Source organism: Myxocyprinus asiaticus, chromosome 10, assembly GCF_019703515.2.
Source record: "Myxocyprinus asiaticus isolate MX2 ecotype Aquarium Trade chromosome 10, UBuf_Myxa_2, whole genome shotgun sequence".
Taxonomy (NCBI): domain Eukaryota; kingdom Metazoa; phylum Chordata; class Actinopteri; order Cypriniformes; family Catostomidae; genus Myxocyprinus; species Myxocyprinus asiaticus.
This window is the reverse complement of record NC_059353.1, coordinates 17,313,207-17,332,564: the sequence shown is the minus strand read 5'-3', so window position 1 is coordinate 17,332,564 and position 19,358 is coordinate 17,313,207. Positions and strand designations below refer to the sequence as shown.

General features: G+C 37.8%; 1 protein-coding gene across 4 annotated transcripts in view; it reads right to left on the bottom strand.

Annotated features, from left to right (window-relative positions):
• The window catches only part of LOC127447188 (insulin-like growth factor 2 mRNA-binding protein 2), a 102,666-nt gene that overhangs the window by 5,821 nt on the left and 77,487 nt on the right, over positions 1 to 19,358 (bottom strand). The window contains exons 5-15 of one of the 4 annotated variants that reach the window (XM_051708836.1): positions 17,189 to 17,252; positions 16,124 to 16,411; positions 15,512 to 15,646; positions 15,293 to 15,415; positions 14,286 to 14,427; positions 9,389 to 9,523; positions 7,692 to 7,760; positions 5,684 to 5,800; positions 4,742 to 4,816; positions 4,498 to 4,629; positions 30 to 143 (exon numbers count right to left, since the gene is read on the bottom strand). In XM_051708836.1, the coding sequence (XP_051564796.1) occupies positions 30 to 143; positions 4,498 to 4,629; positions 4,742 to 4,816; positions 5,684 to 5,800; positions 7,692 to 7,760; positions 9,389 to 9,523; positions 14,286 to 14,427; positions 15,293 to 15,415; positions 15,512 to 15,646; positions 16,124 to 16,411; positions 17,189 to 17,252 (1,394 nt within the window). Of the gene's footprint in view, positions 1 to 29; positions 144 to 4,497; positions 4,630 to 4,741; positions 4,817 to 5,683; positions 5,804 to 7,691; positions 7,761 to 9,388; positions 9,524 to 14,285; positions 14,428 to 15,292; positions 15,416 to 15,511; positions 15,647 to 16,123; positions 16,412 to 17,188; positions 17,253 to 19,358 lie in introns of all 4 variants that reach the window. The other 3 variants (XM_051708835.1, XM_051708838.1, XM_051708837.1) reach the window with 3 other exon arrangements.

Genomic DNA, 19,358 nt, shown 5'->3' with positions numbered 1-19,358 from the left:
ATTTAAATGTGTAGTGAAATATCATTTACCTGGCTGGCAAAGAAATGCCCACTGATTTTGACAAAGACCTCGTCATTCTCGTCTGGGGTTTGGTCCCGTGGCACTATGACCTCTGCACTGGTTAAGTTCTGCAGCTCATTAACCTGAAAGGACACAATGCCAACTGGGTTAAAGGAAGTAAAACACTATACAGTATACACTCACTGAGCACATTATTAGGAACACTATGGTCCTAATAAAGTGCCCGACATGGTCTTCTGCTTTTGTAGCCCATCCGCCTCAAGGTTCGACGTGTTCTATTCTGAGATGCTATTCTGCTCACTACAATTGTACAGAGTGGCTATCTGAGTTACCTTAGCCTTTCAGTCAGCTCGAACCAGTCTGGCCATTCTCCAGTTGACCTCTCTCATCAACAAGGCATTTCTGTCCGCAGAACTGACGCTCACTGGATGTTTTTTGTTTCTGGCACCACTCTGAGTAAACTCTAGAGACTGTTGTGCATGAAAATCCCAGGAGATCAGCAGTTACAGAAATATTCAAACCAGCCCGTCTGGCACCAACAATCATGCCAAGGTCAAAATCACTGAGATCAAATTTTTTCCCCATTCTGATGGTTGATGTGAACATTAACTGAAGCTCCTGACCCGTATCTGCATGATTTTATGCATTGCACTGCTGCCACACGATTGGCTGATATGATAATCACATGAATAAATAGGTGTACAGGTGTTCCTAATAAAGTGCTCAGTGAGTCTATGTCAATAAGGCCTACACAAGCAAAAGGTGTACAGATCCAGAAGCTCATTGGTACACAATCAACGTCAAGACCAAGCTCTATGAATTCTTTACTGCTTTTCTGCCCTTGAACAATAACTCCAACCTTCTTCTATTCTACAAATGAGTGAGTTGTACCAACACAGTCTCACGGAGAAATCGTACAGATTTGTACGAGTAGGCTACAAGTTGTCTAAACTGTACAAATTCATACAACTTTTGCAACAGCCAATCAGGTGACTCTCACTCATCTCCTTCTAAAATGCGAAAATTATTTTCTTCCGTCATACAAAACATACTCTTTACACTTAAAATTATCCTTCCACACTCTACTCTATGGTTAGGTTTAGATTTGGGGTTGGGGTTAGTGCATAAAATTAAGAAGCATGTACACAACGTCTGACACGTGGAACTTTCGCTTACTTCCGCATGAAACATGAGGGTATTTGCACATTTTGAATTTGTACGATTTCATACAATTTAGCCAACTTGCATGAATTCGTACGACTTATCATGAGATCGAGTTGGGAGTACCCCTGTGGTATGAGCTCTCTGAATGTAGCCAAATATTTCCTAAAAACCTGGGCAAACAAAACCTGCAGTTCTTGAAACAAATAATAATCCCAAATGAAACAGGTCACAGTGATTTGGATCAGGCTTCCCTCTTCAAAATCTTTGACACAATATGTAATATAACAGCTGTATAGCATAATAACTAAACTTTAGATATAATAAAAGTATTTTACCCAAAAACACAGCTTAATAATCTTATTATTAACACAGCTTGGTTATCCTAGTGAATTTGCAGACCCAATTTCTTCAAGGAAAAAATAAATCAGCTACTTATCCCTCTATTGCAAGTATAATAAAATCATATCAATTGTAGAATTTTTTTTTTTTATTTGGATATATTATTCTTGTTAAAATGGACTTTTACTAAAAATTACTAAAATCAAACTTAATTTTAGAAGAATTATATTTTGGGGGGTTATTTTTTGTGTTACTTGGAGGCAAAATTGTGCAAATATAAATCAAAGACAGGTTTTTTAATTTATTTAAATATATGTATTGAAAGTGAGTGACTACACACTGTGCACATGTCAGAATACTAAACATGTTAAAAAGCAGCAAGGAAGAAGGCTGTAAAACAATTTTACTACTGCACATTTTATTGTAATTGACTTTACATTAACTGCAACATGACAGAATCTAACAGAATTGTCTCCTTGCTAACTTTTTACCTAAACTGTTTAGTAAATAATAAAAAGGTAGATACTTTAATAATTGATACTACAAAAAAATCAAAATCAAAAACAACTGCAATATTCCCTGAATGCGTGAAATCCCTTTTGATCTATTTCCATTCCACTGTTGCACAATGCTGCTTCTTGGCAACACATTTAAGCAATTCCTCATAACTTAAAAATAACGTATATGACTCTAACTGTGCTAAAAATGAAGTGTATTCACTAAAATATTCTAATAATATTTTTCGATGTTTAAAAAAAAAAAAATCTATAAAAATTGCTTTTCTGAGGGCAATTCTCCAAAGCAAACATGTGCAGCCTCCCCAAAGTGCACCATGCCAGAAAAGGATATTAATATGATCAACACAATGTAGTGAAAAAAAGAAAAGAAAAGCATTTTAAGTTTTTATTCAAAGTCATCCCTTCATTATTAACCATTTTATTGGCATATTATATGCATTATATGCTTACCAGGTGAAAGTGGGTTTGTTTCCCTGTGCAGTAAAGACATTTTAAATGATTATCAAACTGTTGCTGAAAACTGTAACATTCGATTTTCATAATTTACTCTGGAGGTGTGTATGAGCTCTCAAGAACTTTTCACACCACATTAACTTTGATTAATCAACAGTGTCTCTATTCTTTAAAAATGCACATCTCATCATTATTAGGAAATAAATATAAAATCTTTTTAATTGATTCCCAGAATTACTGCATATGTTAGTGTTTATTAGTGCAAAACAGACATTTACTCAATCATTCATAATGGAGCACAATAAAAGGAATGTAATTAGACAACAGCTGTGCTCTTGATGTGTTACACAAAACAATTCTGTTGACTGAAAATATTTAACATAGATATTTAATTGAGAATCAGAATGCTAAAGTAGGTCTGGAATTGGAAAATCACCTTTGAGATGACATCCATCTCACACACTTCTCATTTTACATTAAAGGGATTGTGATGAGGAGGAGGGCGTGGCCGGGCCGTGATGGAGCACAGCCGGCGCTGAATCAGCTGATCAGCGGGAGAGCGAGATAAGGGGTGGCCGGAGACGACGGTTCGAGAGAGAGATGTACACGGCCGTGTTGCATGTTTGTTTATGTTGGTTTTAAGTTGAGTTTGATATTAAAACTTTATGTTGAATGTTCAGCCAGTTCCTGCCTCCTCCTTGCCTATCCTTATGCTGTTACAGTGGTGCCAAAACCTGGGAGGGAGGAGGGATCGCTGTTGCGGAGTCCTCGCCGCTGCCATCCCCCAGAGGAGTGGCCACGGCCGTCTGCCTGGGCACGGAGGGGTTGCTGCCAGCCGCTGTGAGCCGGAGGAACCGCTGCCATCTGCTGAGATGGGGAGGAGCGGTTCCGTCCGCCAGGGGCCGGAGGACTCACTACCGTCTGCCGGGGGAGGAGTGAGCTGGCGTCCGTCAGAGGGCGGAGAAGCAGTTTAGGACCGGGCGATAGTGCGTCCGGGAGCCGGTGAGCAAGTTCTCCTCTCTCTCTCTCTCTGTGTGTGTCTCCGCTCGCCCTTTTCCTCTCCCCACGCCTCCCTTCGTCTCTCCCCCAGGTTCACAGGAGACGGGGTGGACCACCAGCTGACAGAATGGCCTGAAGGGCAGCGTCTCCCCCCCAGAGATGGGGGAGGAGTTAGTCAGACTGGTGGCGCCCCGGCCTGAATCGGGCGGGGGAGGAGTGTGACGAGGAGGTGGGCGTGGCTGGGCCGTGATGGAGCACGGCCGGCACTGAATCAGCTGATCAGTGGGAGAGCGAGATAAGGGGCAGCCAGAGACTCCGGTTCGAGAGAGACGCACGCGGCCGCGTTGTATGTGTATTTAAGTTTCTGTTTAAATTTTACGTTGATTGTTCATCTGGTTCCCGCCACCTCCTTGCCCGTCCTTGAACTGTTACAGGGATATTTTATCCAAAAATGAAACTTAATCTCTTCGTCTTCATTTACTCACTCTCATGTTATCTATTCTGTGGAACACAAAAGGAGATGTCTAGCAGAAAGCTGCTCTATTCCATACAATGAAAGTGAATGGTGAACAGGGACTGAGCAGCTTGGACATTTTGCAAGATAAATAATTTTGTGTTCCAAGCAAGACAGAAAGAAAGTCAAACATGTATGGAACAAAATGAGGGTGAGTAAATGATGACAGAATTGTAATTTTTTAAGTGATCTATACCTTTAATCATGGTCGGGGTAAATAGGGTTTTCAGCAAGCTCAGAAAAATAATTATCATGATGTAGGCGTAAACAGAACAAGATTCTGTGTCTTGCAGTTTTTTCAGGGCTCGTGCAGGAACGCTGTGTTTTTTAGATGCCTTGTCTAGCTAAAAAAGCTTCAACTGTTAAAAACATGTCTGCTCTATTTGTGGCGCTGCGTCTACCTTTTTTAGCTTAAGGATGCGCTTGGTGTTAACGGCCCCTAACACATGCTACATAGTCTATTACTTCTATATTTCACTGTATTCTTACCGTTTTGCCACCTTTCCCAATGACCCTCCCGGCAGCTGATGAGGGCACTTTTATATGCGTCTCCAGCTTCACTTCCTCTTTTGCAGTAAAGAAATTCTCCTCTTTCAGCTTCCCAAATATCCTGCCCTGGGCCTGAAACACAGAGAGAAAGACTTTGTTCATGTGCATTTACTGTTCATTGAAAAATACTGGGATTTAAAGTTCGTATCCATTATTTCTGTACAGATTGATCTTTTTTCTTTACCTTAAACTGAGCTTCCGGCGGCCCAGTGATGATGACCATCCTCTGAGTGACATCAGGGCTCTCTGCAGGTTCAATCTACACATGAAAAAAAACACATGAACAGAGCTTAAACAAATGAGCTGCTAGACTTACACCCAAAAATGGCCTAGACTGCATTATCGAGATCATTTAATGCACAATATTACTTTAACATCAATGATCAGCTCATTCTTATGTTATTGTGACATTACAAAGTCACCAGAGGGCTCTTTCCCAATTATTCCCTGGCAACAACTCTCTGATAAGCAAGTAATCCAGAAGACTGGCTGAATCAACAGAGGCTGGCTATAATCCGAATGGAATACTAGTTACTAATTACTAGTTACTAATTACTTACTAAATATTGCTCAATTCACACTGTATACAGCCTAAAAAGTCAATTTTGTATTGACTTTAAAAAAAAATGATATAACTGGTAAGTGAAACATGCAAAAAAAAATATATAATTTTTTTTTGCTATACTGTTACCTCAGAGATAAACAAATTTGCACTTAAAATCTATTTTTGAGTTAAATCAAAATAACTCATAATAAGTGGTCAGATCAAATCATAAATCAAGAAATTACGTTAAAATGTAAACACAAAACGTTAACATGCAATTTTGTAGGTCATCTGGGTTTTCCATGCTTACTGAAAATATGCATACTCTGCACAGTAAACATACTGAATACAGCAGAAATACTAAGAGTAGTATGATAGTTACAGATGATTGGCTCACCCACACTGAGGCACTAGGCCAGTTCTGAGCAAGTTTAGACCAAGGATCTCATCAACAGGACACAGAAAATGATATGGATAGATGTGCTTTACACTGTGGTTGATATTCAGGCAACAAAACCACACAAGGAAACTTGATGTGACAGATTTGACAGCAGTGGCATTTAGGTGGCCAGGAACACCTACCTTAATAGAGGCTCCTGCAAATCGTGCTAGTTGTTTAATATGTTGCCCTTTCTTGCCAATAATAGCACCGACAGACTGAGTGGGAATAAAAAGGTAGACCACCTCCTGTTCAGGAGCCTGCTGTGAAGAGAGCAAAATAAACTAAAAAAGACAAGCAAAACAATTACATCATCCTATAACATAATACTCTAAAGTAAAAAAAATAAAATAATAATAATTATAATATCAAGCATTCCTCCTGAACTCTGCTGCTTTGAAAATCTCTTTGAGCATGTCAGACAGATTTTAAGGATGTTCAAATTACACACTTTCAAAATTAACTAGTCAGCTTGTTATCTGAACAATTAGTCAGTCTTAAAGATGAAATACGTTCTGTGTTGATGTGCATCCCCCAACCACCATTAATGGTTGTAGCGACGGTGTTTATCACAGAGAGTTTTGGCATGCTGACAGTTCAGCATTTACTTGTACTGTTAGCATGGTAAAAACCCTCGCTAAGAAGCTGCATTTCTAAATGTGTCTCCTTTAGGGCATCATCACTAAAAAATATTTTTAAATCTAGATAAACTCACTACTCCACCTCACTAGTCAACTACAGTAGTTGGTTATTTGACGAATAGTCGGCTATTCTTTCATTTGACCCACCCCTAGTAGATTTGTTTTTTCCAAACCACCCACAATTCCACTTAAATACTGCTCACTTCACCACAGACTGGAGGTCAAGCCCTAAACATTCACACAGGTTTCATTCATCACTCAAAGTTATGTTGAGAACACAAACCTCTTGTCTGTTTCTAAAGTCTAGTGCACACTATTCAATCTCGTCTCCTTTAATGTTTTAAGTCAGCTACGGTCTGCGACGAAAAGTCTCAGATCTCACAACCAACTCCTGGGACACGTCCCAACTAGTCGCAAACACTACAAGAGATTTTAAACCAGCTTGATCTCTAGACACCTTGTCGTCCAGTGTGTGCACTGTCCCGATGAGTGAGAGCAAGAGGAGACCAAGGTATTGGGAAGCAGGAGACAAAAAATAATTAGAAAATAAAATAAAACATCACCCACATCTCCCTATCCGCTGTCTTTATTATTTTCCGTTCTTTCATGTTTGTTGACATGTAATCACGAATAAGTTTGTGAATTAATTTCGTTATCGTAATTTTAAGACGCGTTTTGGGCGATCCGTTTAAAATAGTACATCGCTAAAGACAACTGTAATAGGGTCCAAACTGTTTTGAGATTTGTCCACTATAAACACATTCAGACATCGGGCTCGTAATGCCACATCAGCGGAGCGGCCCCTAAAAAAACAAGAGTTTAAACTTAGCCAGTTACATGAGGATTTGAAGGGAAATAACCATATGATCAGTAAATTTTAAAAAGCGAATGCGTGTAAACGCACAAGAACTTCACAAAATTCTTCAGTGTGTCTGATATCAACATGCAGGGACACAGATATGAGAAGCATTAGAAGCTCAGTTAAAGGTACTGCACTAAAATAACACAGAATTCTGCTCTAAATGTCATGTTTGCGTATAATTAAGAGAAACTGAGCACTTTCTATTTCTTCTTTTACTTTTTTGCGCTTTATTATCATTCAGTAATACACAGATGTAATGATGTCCTTTGGCTTAAAGGACCTGACCTGCTTGACATGTGCCTGTGCACTGGAAACCAATGACTCATTGATAGTGATAGTTTGAAGATGTCAGAAAGCTTTTTTATTCAGGAGATAACAGCATTTCAAGTCAACACCATTAGCTAGATGCTCAGTTTATTTGGAAAATAACAACCAATTCATCTATCAAAAATAACATCACAGATGCTTTATCACTGGGACAAAATAAAGACTAAAGGGGAGAAAAAAACATTTCAAACACATTTTAACTTTGGCCCATGTTCTGGCCTATAAAAGCTCTAGGTTTGCTACCCTTTCAGCCATGACTATATTCACAATATAGCAAGGCCTCGAGTGCTTTATTGTATGTGTGAGGGTGTGTGTACTCACTGTGTGCTGGTGAGAGATGGCACTAGCAGGCGGAACGCCATACAGTCCACCCAGATGTGACGAATGACCCTGGAACAGATGACATGGATACATTTATTAACGATTTACATCACAAGAACATTCCACTGGCTCTCCTTTACTACAAATCCAAGATAGCTGATCAATTATTGGGTGGAGAATTGGGACACTCATTTTGCCTTCATTAGTTCATCCACTGATGGCTAGAATAAATATTCTTTGTCCTTTGATAATGATTTGAGTCGAATTTAATGGAAAACTATGCAAGCCCGCGCTGTGTGTACCTTCATAGAAAATAATTATTTCAAATTTTAGAATGTGCCATGTCGTTGGCAAGACACGTCCGGTGTGCAACCCCCTTTAATTTACCCTGCTGCTCACACTTTACCAAAGTTATGTACAAAGACTATTGTGCAATGGGTAGCCCTACTTATATCTGAAAAAAATAAAAATAAATATATATCAACAATCATCGGGAAAAAGGCATCGATCCCAAGCCTAGAGACAATTATTAGTAAGCCATTCATAGGTTAAGTTTCTGTTGTGCAATGAAAATTGCTCTGTTTGTTTTGAGCGACCCATTTAGACCCACCCCAACAACGTCACTCAACCAATGTTGTGAGTTGGGAGCGGGACTATCTCTTTGTTTGACCAATGGCAGATGGGGGCATATTCAGAAAGCTGTATTGAAAACAAAGTTTATTTTTGCAATTCTGTTTGGTGGCACTACTGGAGCAGAAATGACATATTTCAGCTTTAAGGAAGCCCTGATTAATTAGGCTAATTTAGGGTCATATCCACCAAGCGCTGATTTGATGCATTTCTTGGTGGGTGTTCACACAGGATGCATTCTTCTTGCATTCATAAACAGCTAGAAAGAGTGCAACAGAATGAAACAAAATGTTTTGTTGACATGACGTATTCATACTATTATTTTATTAGCAACAGCAGAACAGATAAACATTTCCATTTGTGGTGTTGCATGTATGTTATAGTTTGCATCATCAGTGAAATTTATTTTAATCACGCGGTACATTCAGCACTCACAGGCTCCCTAAGATATCCCTAGTTTTGACAATATTCAACTTCGTTTATACAAATATCTATCAATGTCAGTTGAGAAAAAATTATTCTACATACCATGGAATATACAGGCATAATTAGTCAAAATGAATGATGGAATTGTTTATAATTTGTCACAAAACTTGTGGAAATAATACAATTCCTCTGTAGTGTGACTGTATGTAATTCAGTAAATTCCTCTTCCTGTCATTCCAATTGTGTTGTTTTTCCAATTCCAATTAAATTCCAATTCATGAATTGGGCCTTACCATTTTGTATTTCATTGATAGTTTTCCCTATCAGTGGTTTTGTAAGTTGGTTTCGACACCTAGATCAAAATGTAGTCTTAAAATATATTTTTATTTTGTAAATTCTATCCTCCAAACTAAAATTTCAAAATATATTCCAGTCAAATTTTTGCTACGCCTGTAGACCAAACAAGTGAACACAATAAAACTACACTAGCAAACATACAGGTCAACAAGTGTCAACTAAGTGGAGCAATTCTTAAATTCTGAAATTTGCCCAATCCTGCTAAAGTTTCATGCATTTCTGAGTTTGAAACATTCAAATATGTTGCAGTTACATAATGAATTCCAATGGTGGTTTGCACTCACAAGAAAGGGGTTGTAGCCAGTTGGGGGTACGGGTGGGACGCCTCGAGGCCCAGCAGCTGGTGGCAATACTGACAGATTGTTGGCAAAGATGCCCAATGTGCTCAGGCTCAGCCCAGGAATAAGGTTGGTGTGTTGCTGCAAGAGCAATAACATCATGGATTAAGAATGGTTACTCAGTGCAAGACCTCAACCTATTGTGTTTTTCCTCATTCAAACTCATTTGAGAGATATTCACCAATTTCTCAGTTTCCATCCTTTTCTCGGTTGTACAAACAAAAAAGTACCTGTGAAATTGCTTTGTGAGCTCAGTTTTTTGTGTGTGTGTTGACATATTTTCTATTGAAACAGTTTGGTAAGGACATATCGAAGGGCTTTTTCCAAAGATGTTTATAGCCAATAGCCTTTAGTTTACGCGACAACCATGAACCCTAGGTTGCTTATGTAATTAGGCAGAGGGATATTCTCATTCTAGAGAGCATCTGATTGGACAAAAATCTGTGTACTGAAAGATTGTGAGAGTCATCGATATTTTCAGTCTGTTTTCAAGAAGAGAGAGACTATAAATTTTAAATATGTATTAAATGTGTATGTATGTGTATAGCTCCATAGCTAATAGATATGGACTAAATTTTGATTTCATGCCTTTAACCATGTGGACATTGATAAACCTTTAAAAGCAAACACTTGCCCTTAATCTTGCCAAGTTGTTTTTTCATGAAGTAACATCTTGTAATATCTGTACTGTCACGCTAGATGGCTCCATCGTCCCGGTCCATAATTTTTTGTTGAAAGTACTTTTTAGATAGTTTATATCAGTGGTGTCAAACTCATTTTGGGTCGCAGGCCTGATTGGACCAAGCAACATTGCTTGGGGGCAAAGTTTATTTTTATAAATTATATATACTGTGTGTGTGTACATACATACATACATACACATATACACAGTTTAAATAACTTTTAAAATTATGTATTAAAATGATTAATTATCTTTAACAAAATTTTATATATCGTCATAGTTTATCAACTTTGTACACAAAACATTTCGACATGACTGAGAGCAAATCACATATTCATTCAGCCCCTCCGAGTAATTTAGTAAGTTCATTCACCGAAGGATTTGTCAAACTGATTCAAAACGAGAACTCGTGAGCTGGTGAATCACTGTTTTAAAAGTACCAGCTCAAGAGTCATTTAGTCATGAATCGGACTAAACCAGTCACCGTGTTTGTTGTTGAGTACAGCCAGCGAACACAACGCAATAGAAAGGTGCGCTGTTTTGGTCTTATTTCACGGAGCAAGTTTTTTTATGACACCACATTTAATTCAGATTGCAACCTTTGGTAAAATATAATTTCTTTAGTGACACTGGTAGATCAGCAGTGGAGCAAAGGAAAATTGGAGCAGGAAAAGAGAAAGATGCTGTTTTCATAGCTAACACTGGGGTAAAAAGATAAGAATTTTTTTTTTGCCCACCAGCCACAGTGGCTGTGAATGCTCAAATTCACCAGCCACTTTGATTTTTTATTTTTTTTACCAGCTCCTGGTTATTCAAAAAGGTATATGAAACACCACTTCTGAAGCTGTAGTGAATTATGATGACACACATGACAATTAATTAATGTCGCTGCATGTCATTTGCATTGTATGGTTATGTATTTAGCCACAAATGTTTGGAATTAAGCAATGTTGCATTCACAATGCGTGTAAATGCAAACTGCTCCGTGGAAATCAAGCAAACTAAACTTAGAGCACCTCCTGATATGGTCTGAGATCATTTTCAGCATTCTCATGGATGACACTGTTCTTGCATTTGTAGACTACTGTATTTTCAGATGACTGAAATAGCAGAAACAGTGAGCACTCTGCATTCACGTGTTCTAAGAGAAGCGCTGCGCTTATGGGCGGCAGAGCGCCTCTGAATACACAGCGAATCAGATACATGCATCAACGGCTTTATTCTTTCATCTGTTCTTCAAAATATAATCAAATGTGTTTCTTTAAATGCGTGTCTTTGTGTCTGACTGCATTTCTTGTCACATGTCACTCCAAGACTTATTATAAGTCACCCGCCACAGAAATAACCCACCACTGCGCATAAAATATCCACACTTTGCGGGTTGATGAGTGCTAATTTTACTCTGAACAAAAGGAAAAACATGGAATTTACTAATTTCATTAACCAAAGGTTTCATCACAATTAGTTGAAGGGAATCAAGCAATGATATTTACAAGAAAAAGAGAGAACCGCTCGCTCTTTAGCTGGAGCTTCAGTCTCAATAAACCATCTGAAACCGTACATAAACGCCAAGGAACTGAAACCTGCTTAAAATGAATAATAGTTCAATGGGACGGAAACAATGCAACAGTTATTACGTCTAATATATATTATTGGACCTGTCCATGTTGTCATTATTTCTGTGAGAGTAACTTCACTGTGGGAATGTGTGGCCATGGAACTTGTCACCCTCAGACATTTTCGCTGATACGTGTGACTCTGCGAGCGCTGAATGTCCCACATAATTCCACTGTTGATGCAAACTATAATATACATGCAACACTACAAATGTAAATGCTTATTTGTTCTGCTGTTGCTAATAAAATAATAGTATGAATACATCTTACCCAAGTTACAGGCTAAATCAACGTGAATGTTTTCAAACATCGGAACTGCACCCAAGAATTTCACACACCATTGCACTTGTGTATATGGCTGTGTGACAATAAAGTGATTTGATTTGATTTTGACATTATTTATTTTTTCCGCAAATCATCCCGCGGGCTGGAGATGACTCCTTGGCATCATCCCATGTTTGACATCCCTGGTTTATATGCTGTTTAGTCTTGACAGAGAACTTCAGGCCTAAAACGCCTGATTTTTCATCAAAAGATCAAAATTGGTGTCGCCTCTCTTTCATTGAGATGGGAATGAAGGTTATAGGGATCGACTAACGGACAGTTACACATGAAACTGTTGCAAAAACACTTGATCTGAGCATGAATAATTTACCGTACGCCTGACTGAGGACTGACTAATGTGTGAGTATAAATGAAACCGCATAAATTTGATTTGAACTTGATAGAGGCCTTTTCGTCAAGATAAATGACTCATTGAACATGAAAGGAGGTTTAGGATGCAACAGTGTAAACGAGACTGATGATGCTATTGTTATTGCATTTGCTCTCAGTCTATGGCTTCCTTCAGACACGGGATGATGAGGTCATGATGTCATGAGTATAAAAAGGGTGAATGGTGTACATGTGCATGCATATCTGTGTGAATGGCTGTTTACAGGATGACAGTGTGTTCTTAGTATGCACAGCAGGGGATGGACTGACTCAGGGTTGTTTCGCATAAACACACACACAGTCAATAATTAAACACCAACAAACAGATGAACCACTTCTAGAAACCTGAAAGGGGCTCTTCCATGTAAAAGAGATGACTGGGGTTAGTTATCACATTAAGCCATTTTCACAAGAGCTAGACTTGAGTAACCAGGGCTGGTTGTTGATACAGATTTCCCAATTCGATATGATTCGATTCCGATTCACATGCTCTTGCTTTGATTTGATTCGATTCCAGTTATGATCTGATATCGATTCATATGGGTATATTTCAGTTATAATGTCCATTTCGCTTACATTTAAAATAAATTCTCTCACAGCTAATATGGTTAATTATACAGGGGACCTTCTAACTAGAAACATTATTAAACATTTTATTTTACTAATTATATTTTATTCGTTTTTCATCATTTTGGTCACATTTTAGCTTTTTAAAAATGAACAAATCCATATATTCAATCAATATATATAATAAAATACTGCATTTACTATTTTTTGTTTCATGCTTACTGTTTAATTGCAAAACCAGTACTGTCTCTTTAAGAGCATTTGTAAATGAGAGCATGTCAAAGGATATCGCTACTGAATACTTCCCCACTATACTTCACAATTACAGGTCAGTGAAATCTAAACATTAACAAGCCAGTTGGCAAATATCTACATTTTAGTCGCATAGCGTGAAATTTGGTTGCAAATGCAAGCAATTTTCTCTCATTGTTGTAGAGGGTTAAATACAGTAAAAAAAATAGATCTTGTCTAGGTCTAAATAGATATCAAGATCATTCAAATGAAGATCGTGATGCATCGGAAAATCAATATTTTTACACACCTCTATAAGTAACTATAAGGTTTTGAGTTTTCCCTATCAGTGGTTTTGTAAGTTGGTTTCGACACCTAGAGCAAAATGTAGTCTTAAAATATATTTTTTCTTTTGTGAATTCTATCCTCCAAACTAAAATTTCAAAATATATTCCAGTCAAATTTTTGCTACGCTTGTAGACCAAACAAGTGAACACAATAAAACTACACTAGCAAACATACAGGTCAACAAGTGTCAACTATATAATGATGATAGTCATAAAACTCTAACTGTAACCTAACCTAACCCTAATATATTGGCCAAAAGTAATGCTATACTGTTTTGCTGTTTCATCAATTGTTTTGTGTTTCTTAAATATTACTGAAAAAGCCTATAACAGGCTGTTTCATGGCAGGTTTTATTGTAACAACTTACTTCATATACAGTAGTGTGACAACATGCCCTGTTACTGGGGCAGTGTTTGTTCAATGAACTCTATCTTCTTATCTGTGCAACAGGTGGAACTGTTCAGTAGCTTTTTTTGTATGCACAACTTTAACATACGTGCCTATACAGAAATTGACATTCAAAAATAAACCTACCCAGAGAAATATTCACTGAAGTAAAGAGTAACAACTAACCCCGGTCTCCTCTATTGATTTAAACATCAAAGATGGAGGATTCCAATTAGGTGGAAATCACATTTCCTGTCATGATATGATTCATCAGCTCTCAGAAACCACAAACACTTACGTTAATAGCAGCAATAGCAATGTCATTCTCATAGGCTTCCCTCAGTTTCCTCATGACATCCACTTCAGCCCTACAACAGGCCTCAATACTCCCCTTCACGATAATGGTTCTCTCTTGGTTATAAATAGTTAAGTCCTGCAAACTGTGGGATGGGGAGGAAAGAGACAGAGAGAAAGAAAAAAAGCAGACACATTTTTCTTCTCCATTAAAAGTGATAGAGATGACACACATGTCCACCTGGTATCAAGTCATTTGAGTTGATAGTGATGAGCATTGATGAATGAAGTTGTTTTAGATGTTATACGGACAGCTAAGCAATGACGTCAGGAGTCCTGGTTAAGGCTTAATTGGGTGACTCACGTCCAAAGCTTTATTTCTGGGAAATACAAAGGACCACCTGTAACCTGGTGCTAGCTGAAACTAAAGGACACGCTGAACACATGAACTCTGTGAACGGTCACGCTATTATGAGGTTACGTTATAATCAATAGCTTCACTAAAAGAACAACATTTTCTATCAAAACAACTTTGCAGGTTGAAACAAGTTTCCTCAACTTGAAGTCAAGTATGCCTGCAAGGAAAAGTGGAGGAGTACTATATTGTTTTCAGGAGGGGTGCACAATATATGAGTTACCATATAGGTATCGGCCAATATTGGCATTTTTTTTTTTATTATTAAAAATGCCTTAGTCTGAACTGGCCAATGTTGAAAGCAGAAAATATCAGGGCTTATTTTTTCAACTAGTATACTCTTTTCTTATGACAGGTTTCAAAAGTATTTAAGAGTTCTCCAACTTTTCTATTGTACATTATGATGCCTGCCCTGCTTAAAAAGCCAATTTAAACTAGCTAAGACCAGGAAACTACCTTAGGCTGGTTTAAGCTGGCTTTTGCAGCAAAACATCATAACATCATAATATAACATTATAGCTGGTCTAACTGGTCTTCTATGCAGACCAAGCTGTTTGTTCTGCTGCTGGATGCCATCAAACTCAATGGACACTTACGAGGAAATGGTTATCTTGGTCTCTGTCTCCTCTTCGATTTTCTTCAGGTTCCTGCCCTCCTTCCCAATCAGTCTTCCGACCAGACTGTTGTGGGCCAGGATCTTCAAAGGAATATCCTCCATTCTGCAGAAGACAGACCACAAGCCATGCATAGAGAGACATGCACAAAGAGCTCTGTGAGATAAACAGAGTAACTTTAGGTGGAAGATTCAGACTTACACCTTCGTGTCATTAGCCTCTTTCTCCATGATGTCCATGATCATGCGGCATGCAGCTGAGCAGCCCTCAGGAGTGGAGTGGATGGTGATGGGCTTCTCTGCTGCTCCTGCATTCTCCTTACGATGGATGTCCACCCTATCAGAACAGCAGCATGACTTTTCAACAGAGCTCAATCAAAATCTCTTATTATCATTCAGGAGGTTTTTATATGAAATATGCACAGACTGATACAGTATATTAGCCAAGTAGATAAATCAGTGATATTTAGCTACTCGTCAGTGTCCAAAATCTTCTGATGACCTTGTCAATGGATAATGCATTTTCTGTTTTTAAATAATTTTTAAATAAATTTGGAGTAAATATTGCATATAACAGTGGTTCATAAATTCATTAAATGGTTCATGTGTGTTTATTTAAATTATTACCTAATTTGATAATGCTTAGAGCTACTTATAACAGTCATTCTAATGGTCTGTCTCTACAACAAAGGCATTTAAACATGTTAATATCAATTAAAAAAATGATATGAGGGATACTAATTGACCTACGTCATTAAATCATCAATCACATATGTTTGAAATGTGCATGTCTCATCAATTCACTCTCACTCACTTGGACTGTGTCTGTTTGGTGATGTTTTTGATTGTGAGCCCCTCCTTGCCAATGATGGCTCCCACAAACTGCGTGGGCACCAGTATGCGCAGGGGAAAGTCTGGCTGTTTCTGTCGCGGCCCCAGAGAGCCTCCCGATGTCCCGGGCTGGGAGTCATGATCTCGCAATGCCCTTCCACTCCGACGATTCCGGGTTGCTGGCAGAGGTGGAGCAGCATCCATATCCAAGATATAAGACACTTTGAAGGAGTAATCCTCAAACTTCTGTCCAGTTAACTTCTCTACAGCTCTGAAGACATGGAGGAGAGGTGCACAATTATCAACAGAATACAATAGCAATATGAAGGTGGTGATTTTTATTTACAATAACATGTTTTGGTACTTATATATGGGGCTGGGTGATATATTGATTATTCATGATACATTTGCAATGATTTTGCTGACAATATACAACTAAGCAACATCGTGAATCTTGATCAGTATGAAACCATTGAGACAGAGACGTATACATACAGTAGCATCTCTGATTCAAAGTTCAAAAGTAAAAGCTAAAGTTGTTATTTGGTAAGTTGTTAGTTCAATTCATTTCAATAAATCAATTTAAATTGTCCATTTCAATGGTTCAATTTATAACGAGATTTAATGATTCATTTGTGTCATTACTCAAAAATATATTAGTAAAAAAATATACAGTATGTAGATAAATATTGCAGGTTTTTTTTACTATGTATTAGTGCAGTTAAGTGAAAATGATTAAATATAACTATACCTTCTGTTCATTTGGTGAAAAACAGTCTGGAAACATCTATTTTTTAAAATAGACTCTTATTATATTTTATGTCTTGTATTAAACAATTTGAATCTAATGGCAGCAATGGTGGTTTGGTTAAAATCAAGGATCCAACTGATTGAAAAAATAATCATATGTTATTTTAGAGGAAATAAATAAATATTACAATTAATATCTAATATCATGAAAAGGCTGACAAATTATTTTAGTGATATCACCCAGCCCAACTTTGATAAGAATACATCATGTTTTCCAGTGGTAAGCTAAGATGCTTACATTTTAGCCTCCTCTTTCGTTGAGTATGTGACATTCACCACTGCTGTTTCTGTGTCAGTGTTAACTGCAAAGAGAGAGAGAGAGAGAGAGAGCATGAGTGCATGTTTAGAAAGAGCTTGGTCATTTTCGTAAGCATGTGTGACTACATGCTTTTGTGTTAGATCCATGAAGGCAAACAAATGCAGTTTTCCCCTGGTGATGTGAAGAGCCACTTGTGTGTCTGCATATAAAATGGGGATTGTGCCCTGGCCAGATGTGTGCTTCACAGTAAAAAGCACAAAACAGTCCTGCTGTCCACAGATCAAAGCCCTGTGTATCATCTAAAGACAGACACAATGAGGGCAAGGACTCTCCACTTCAAGAGTTTACACAGTTATACACGTTTCTACTAAGAACTATAGCACCGGTGTGCAGTACAGCTCCAGCCCGGGTAAAGGTCAAGCTATATTACATTCTTCAAAGAGAGTGAAATGTCAGAAACAGCATTCCCACAATTTTTAGCCAATGCTTTTCTAACATAGTACCATTTGGGAAGAGTTAACTTGTCCTATCACCAGGGTTGGGGAGTAATGAAATACATGTAACGGTATAACGTATTTAAAATACAAAATATAAGTAGCTGTATTCCACTACAGTTACAATTTAAATAATTGATAATTAGAATACAGTTACATTCAAAAAGTATTTTTATTACTGAAGAGATTACTTTGCATTTTATTGTCATTTGTTTCATTTAATATTTAGTCCTTTCAGATGGAAAACATTTATACATATAAATGATGAGATCCAAAGTGCATTTGAACAGCGGTGAAACACTTTCTTATGATGTGTTACATTCATACGAGCACACAGAGAAGTACGTTTGAAGTAAGTTTGAAGTAAGTTTGGAGCAGAAGAAATAGAAATAAACCTTGTGTAAATTATCAGTTTTACACTAAGCTAAAATGCTATTTCTAGCCATTTTACATGCACGTTACCAGGCACGATCAAATTTCTTTTTTTTTCTAGTAAGAAATATTAAGATATTAGGGCAAAAATCTTATTCTTGATAATAATTTTTGTATTGTTTTCCTGTAAAAATATCTAAAAATCCTTAAAACAAGATCAATTAGATTAATCTTGTTTTAGAAACAACACTGCATAAGATATTTAGGTTTTTCAGAGAATGTATTTTTAACATGTGTATTTTGTCTTACTGTACTGACAGAGTTTTTATAGTCAAAACAAGTGAAAAAATCTACCAGTGCTGAAGAAGTAATCCAAAGTATTTAGAATACGTTACTGACTTTGAGTAATCTAACAAAATACGTTACAAACGACATTTTACAGCATGTAATCTGTAATCTGTAGTGGAATACATTTAAAAAGTAACCCTCCCAACCCTGCCTATCACAAACCTGGTTTAGCAGAACCATCAAGAGTCAAATCAGACACATGAAGATAGTTTCACTTTGAAAGATGTCTATCTATATTGCTGCTCATTGTATTTCTCTGCTACGGCCTACCATCATTAATGTGGAAGAGAGAGGCAATGTGTGCGAAACGGGAAAGGGCATAAAGGGAGCAGGATCGATGCCAGTGAAAATTATGAGGATACAGCGCTGAAAGATCAGCGCTATCTACACCCCTGAGTGCTTGTGGTTTACACAGCTCTGTTGTTTTGTCACGCTCCTCACTTAAAGTGTTGAAACAGTGAGAGGAGGCAACCTAGGTCATGATGTCTCGCAGTACGGGTGGTACCAATCCGGGGTCCGGACCCAGACCTAGAACGGGGTCTGGACCCAGACCGCAGTCCACCAATTGGTGACCACTGTTTTAGACCATTTTAATACTTTCAGATGGAAATGTGTGTATGTGTACAGCATTCTAAAGAGAAAAGCCCCTTTATTGATTAGACAGTCCGTCTAGAGGGAGTTGAGTGGGACGAGCTGGGCAGAAATCTAGTGATTCACACATGAAAAGAACCACAAAGCCCACAAAGGCAGCTCATGCGATTAATCTCATAACCAGTGAGTGTTGCCAATGAGGACAGATCACGCAATACGATCAATAAGAAAGAACAACAGAGAAAGACAGACAAAAAATTACTGCTGCCTTTACATCATGACGGAATTATTGTGATGAGCGTGCATGAACGTCCAACATGATCACGCAGGAAATCGACATGAAA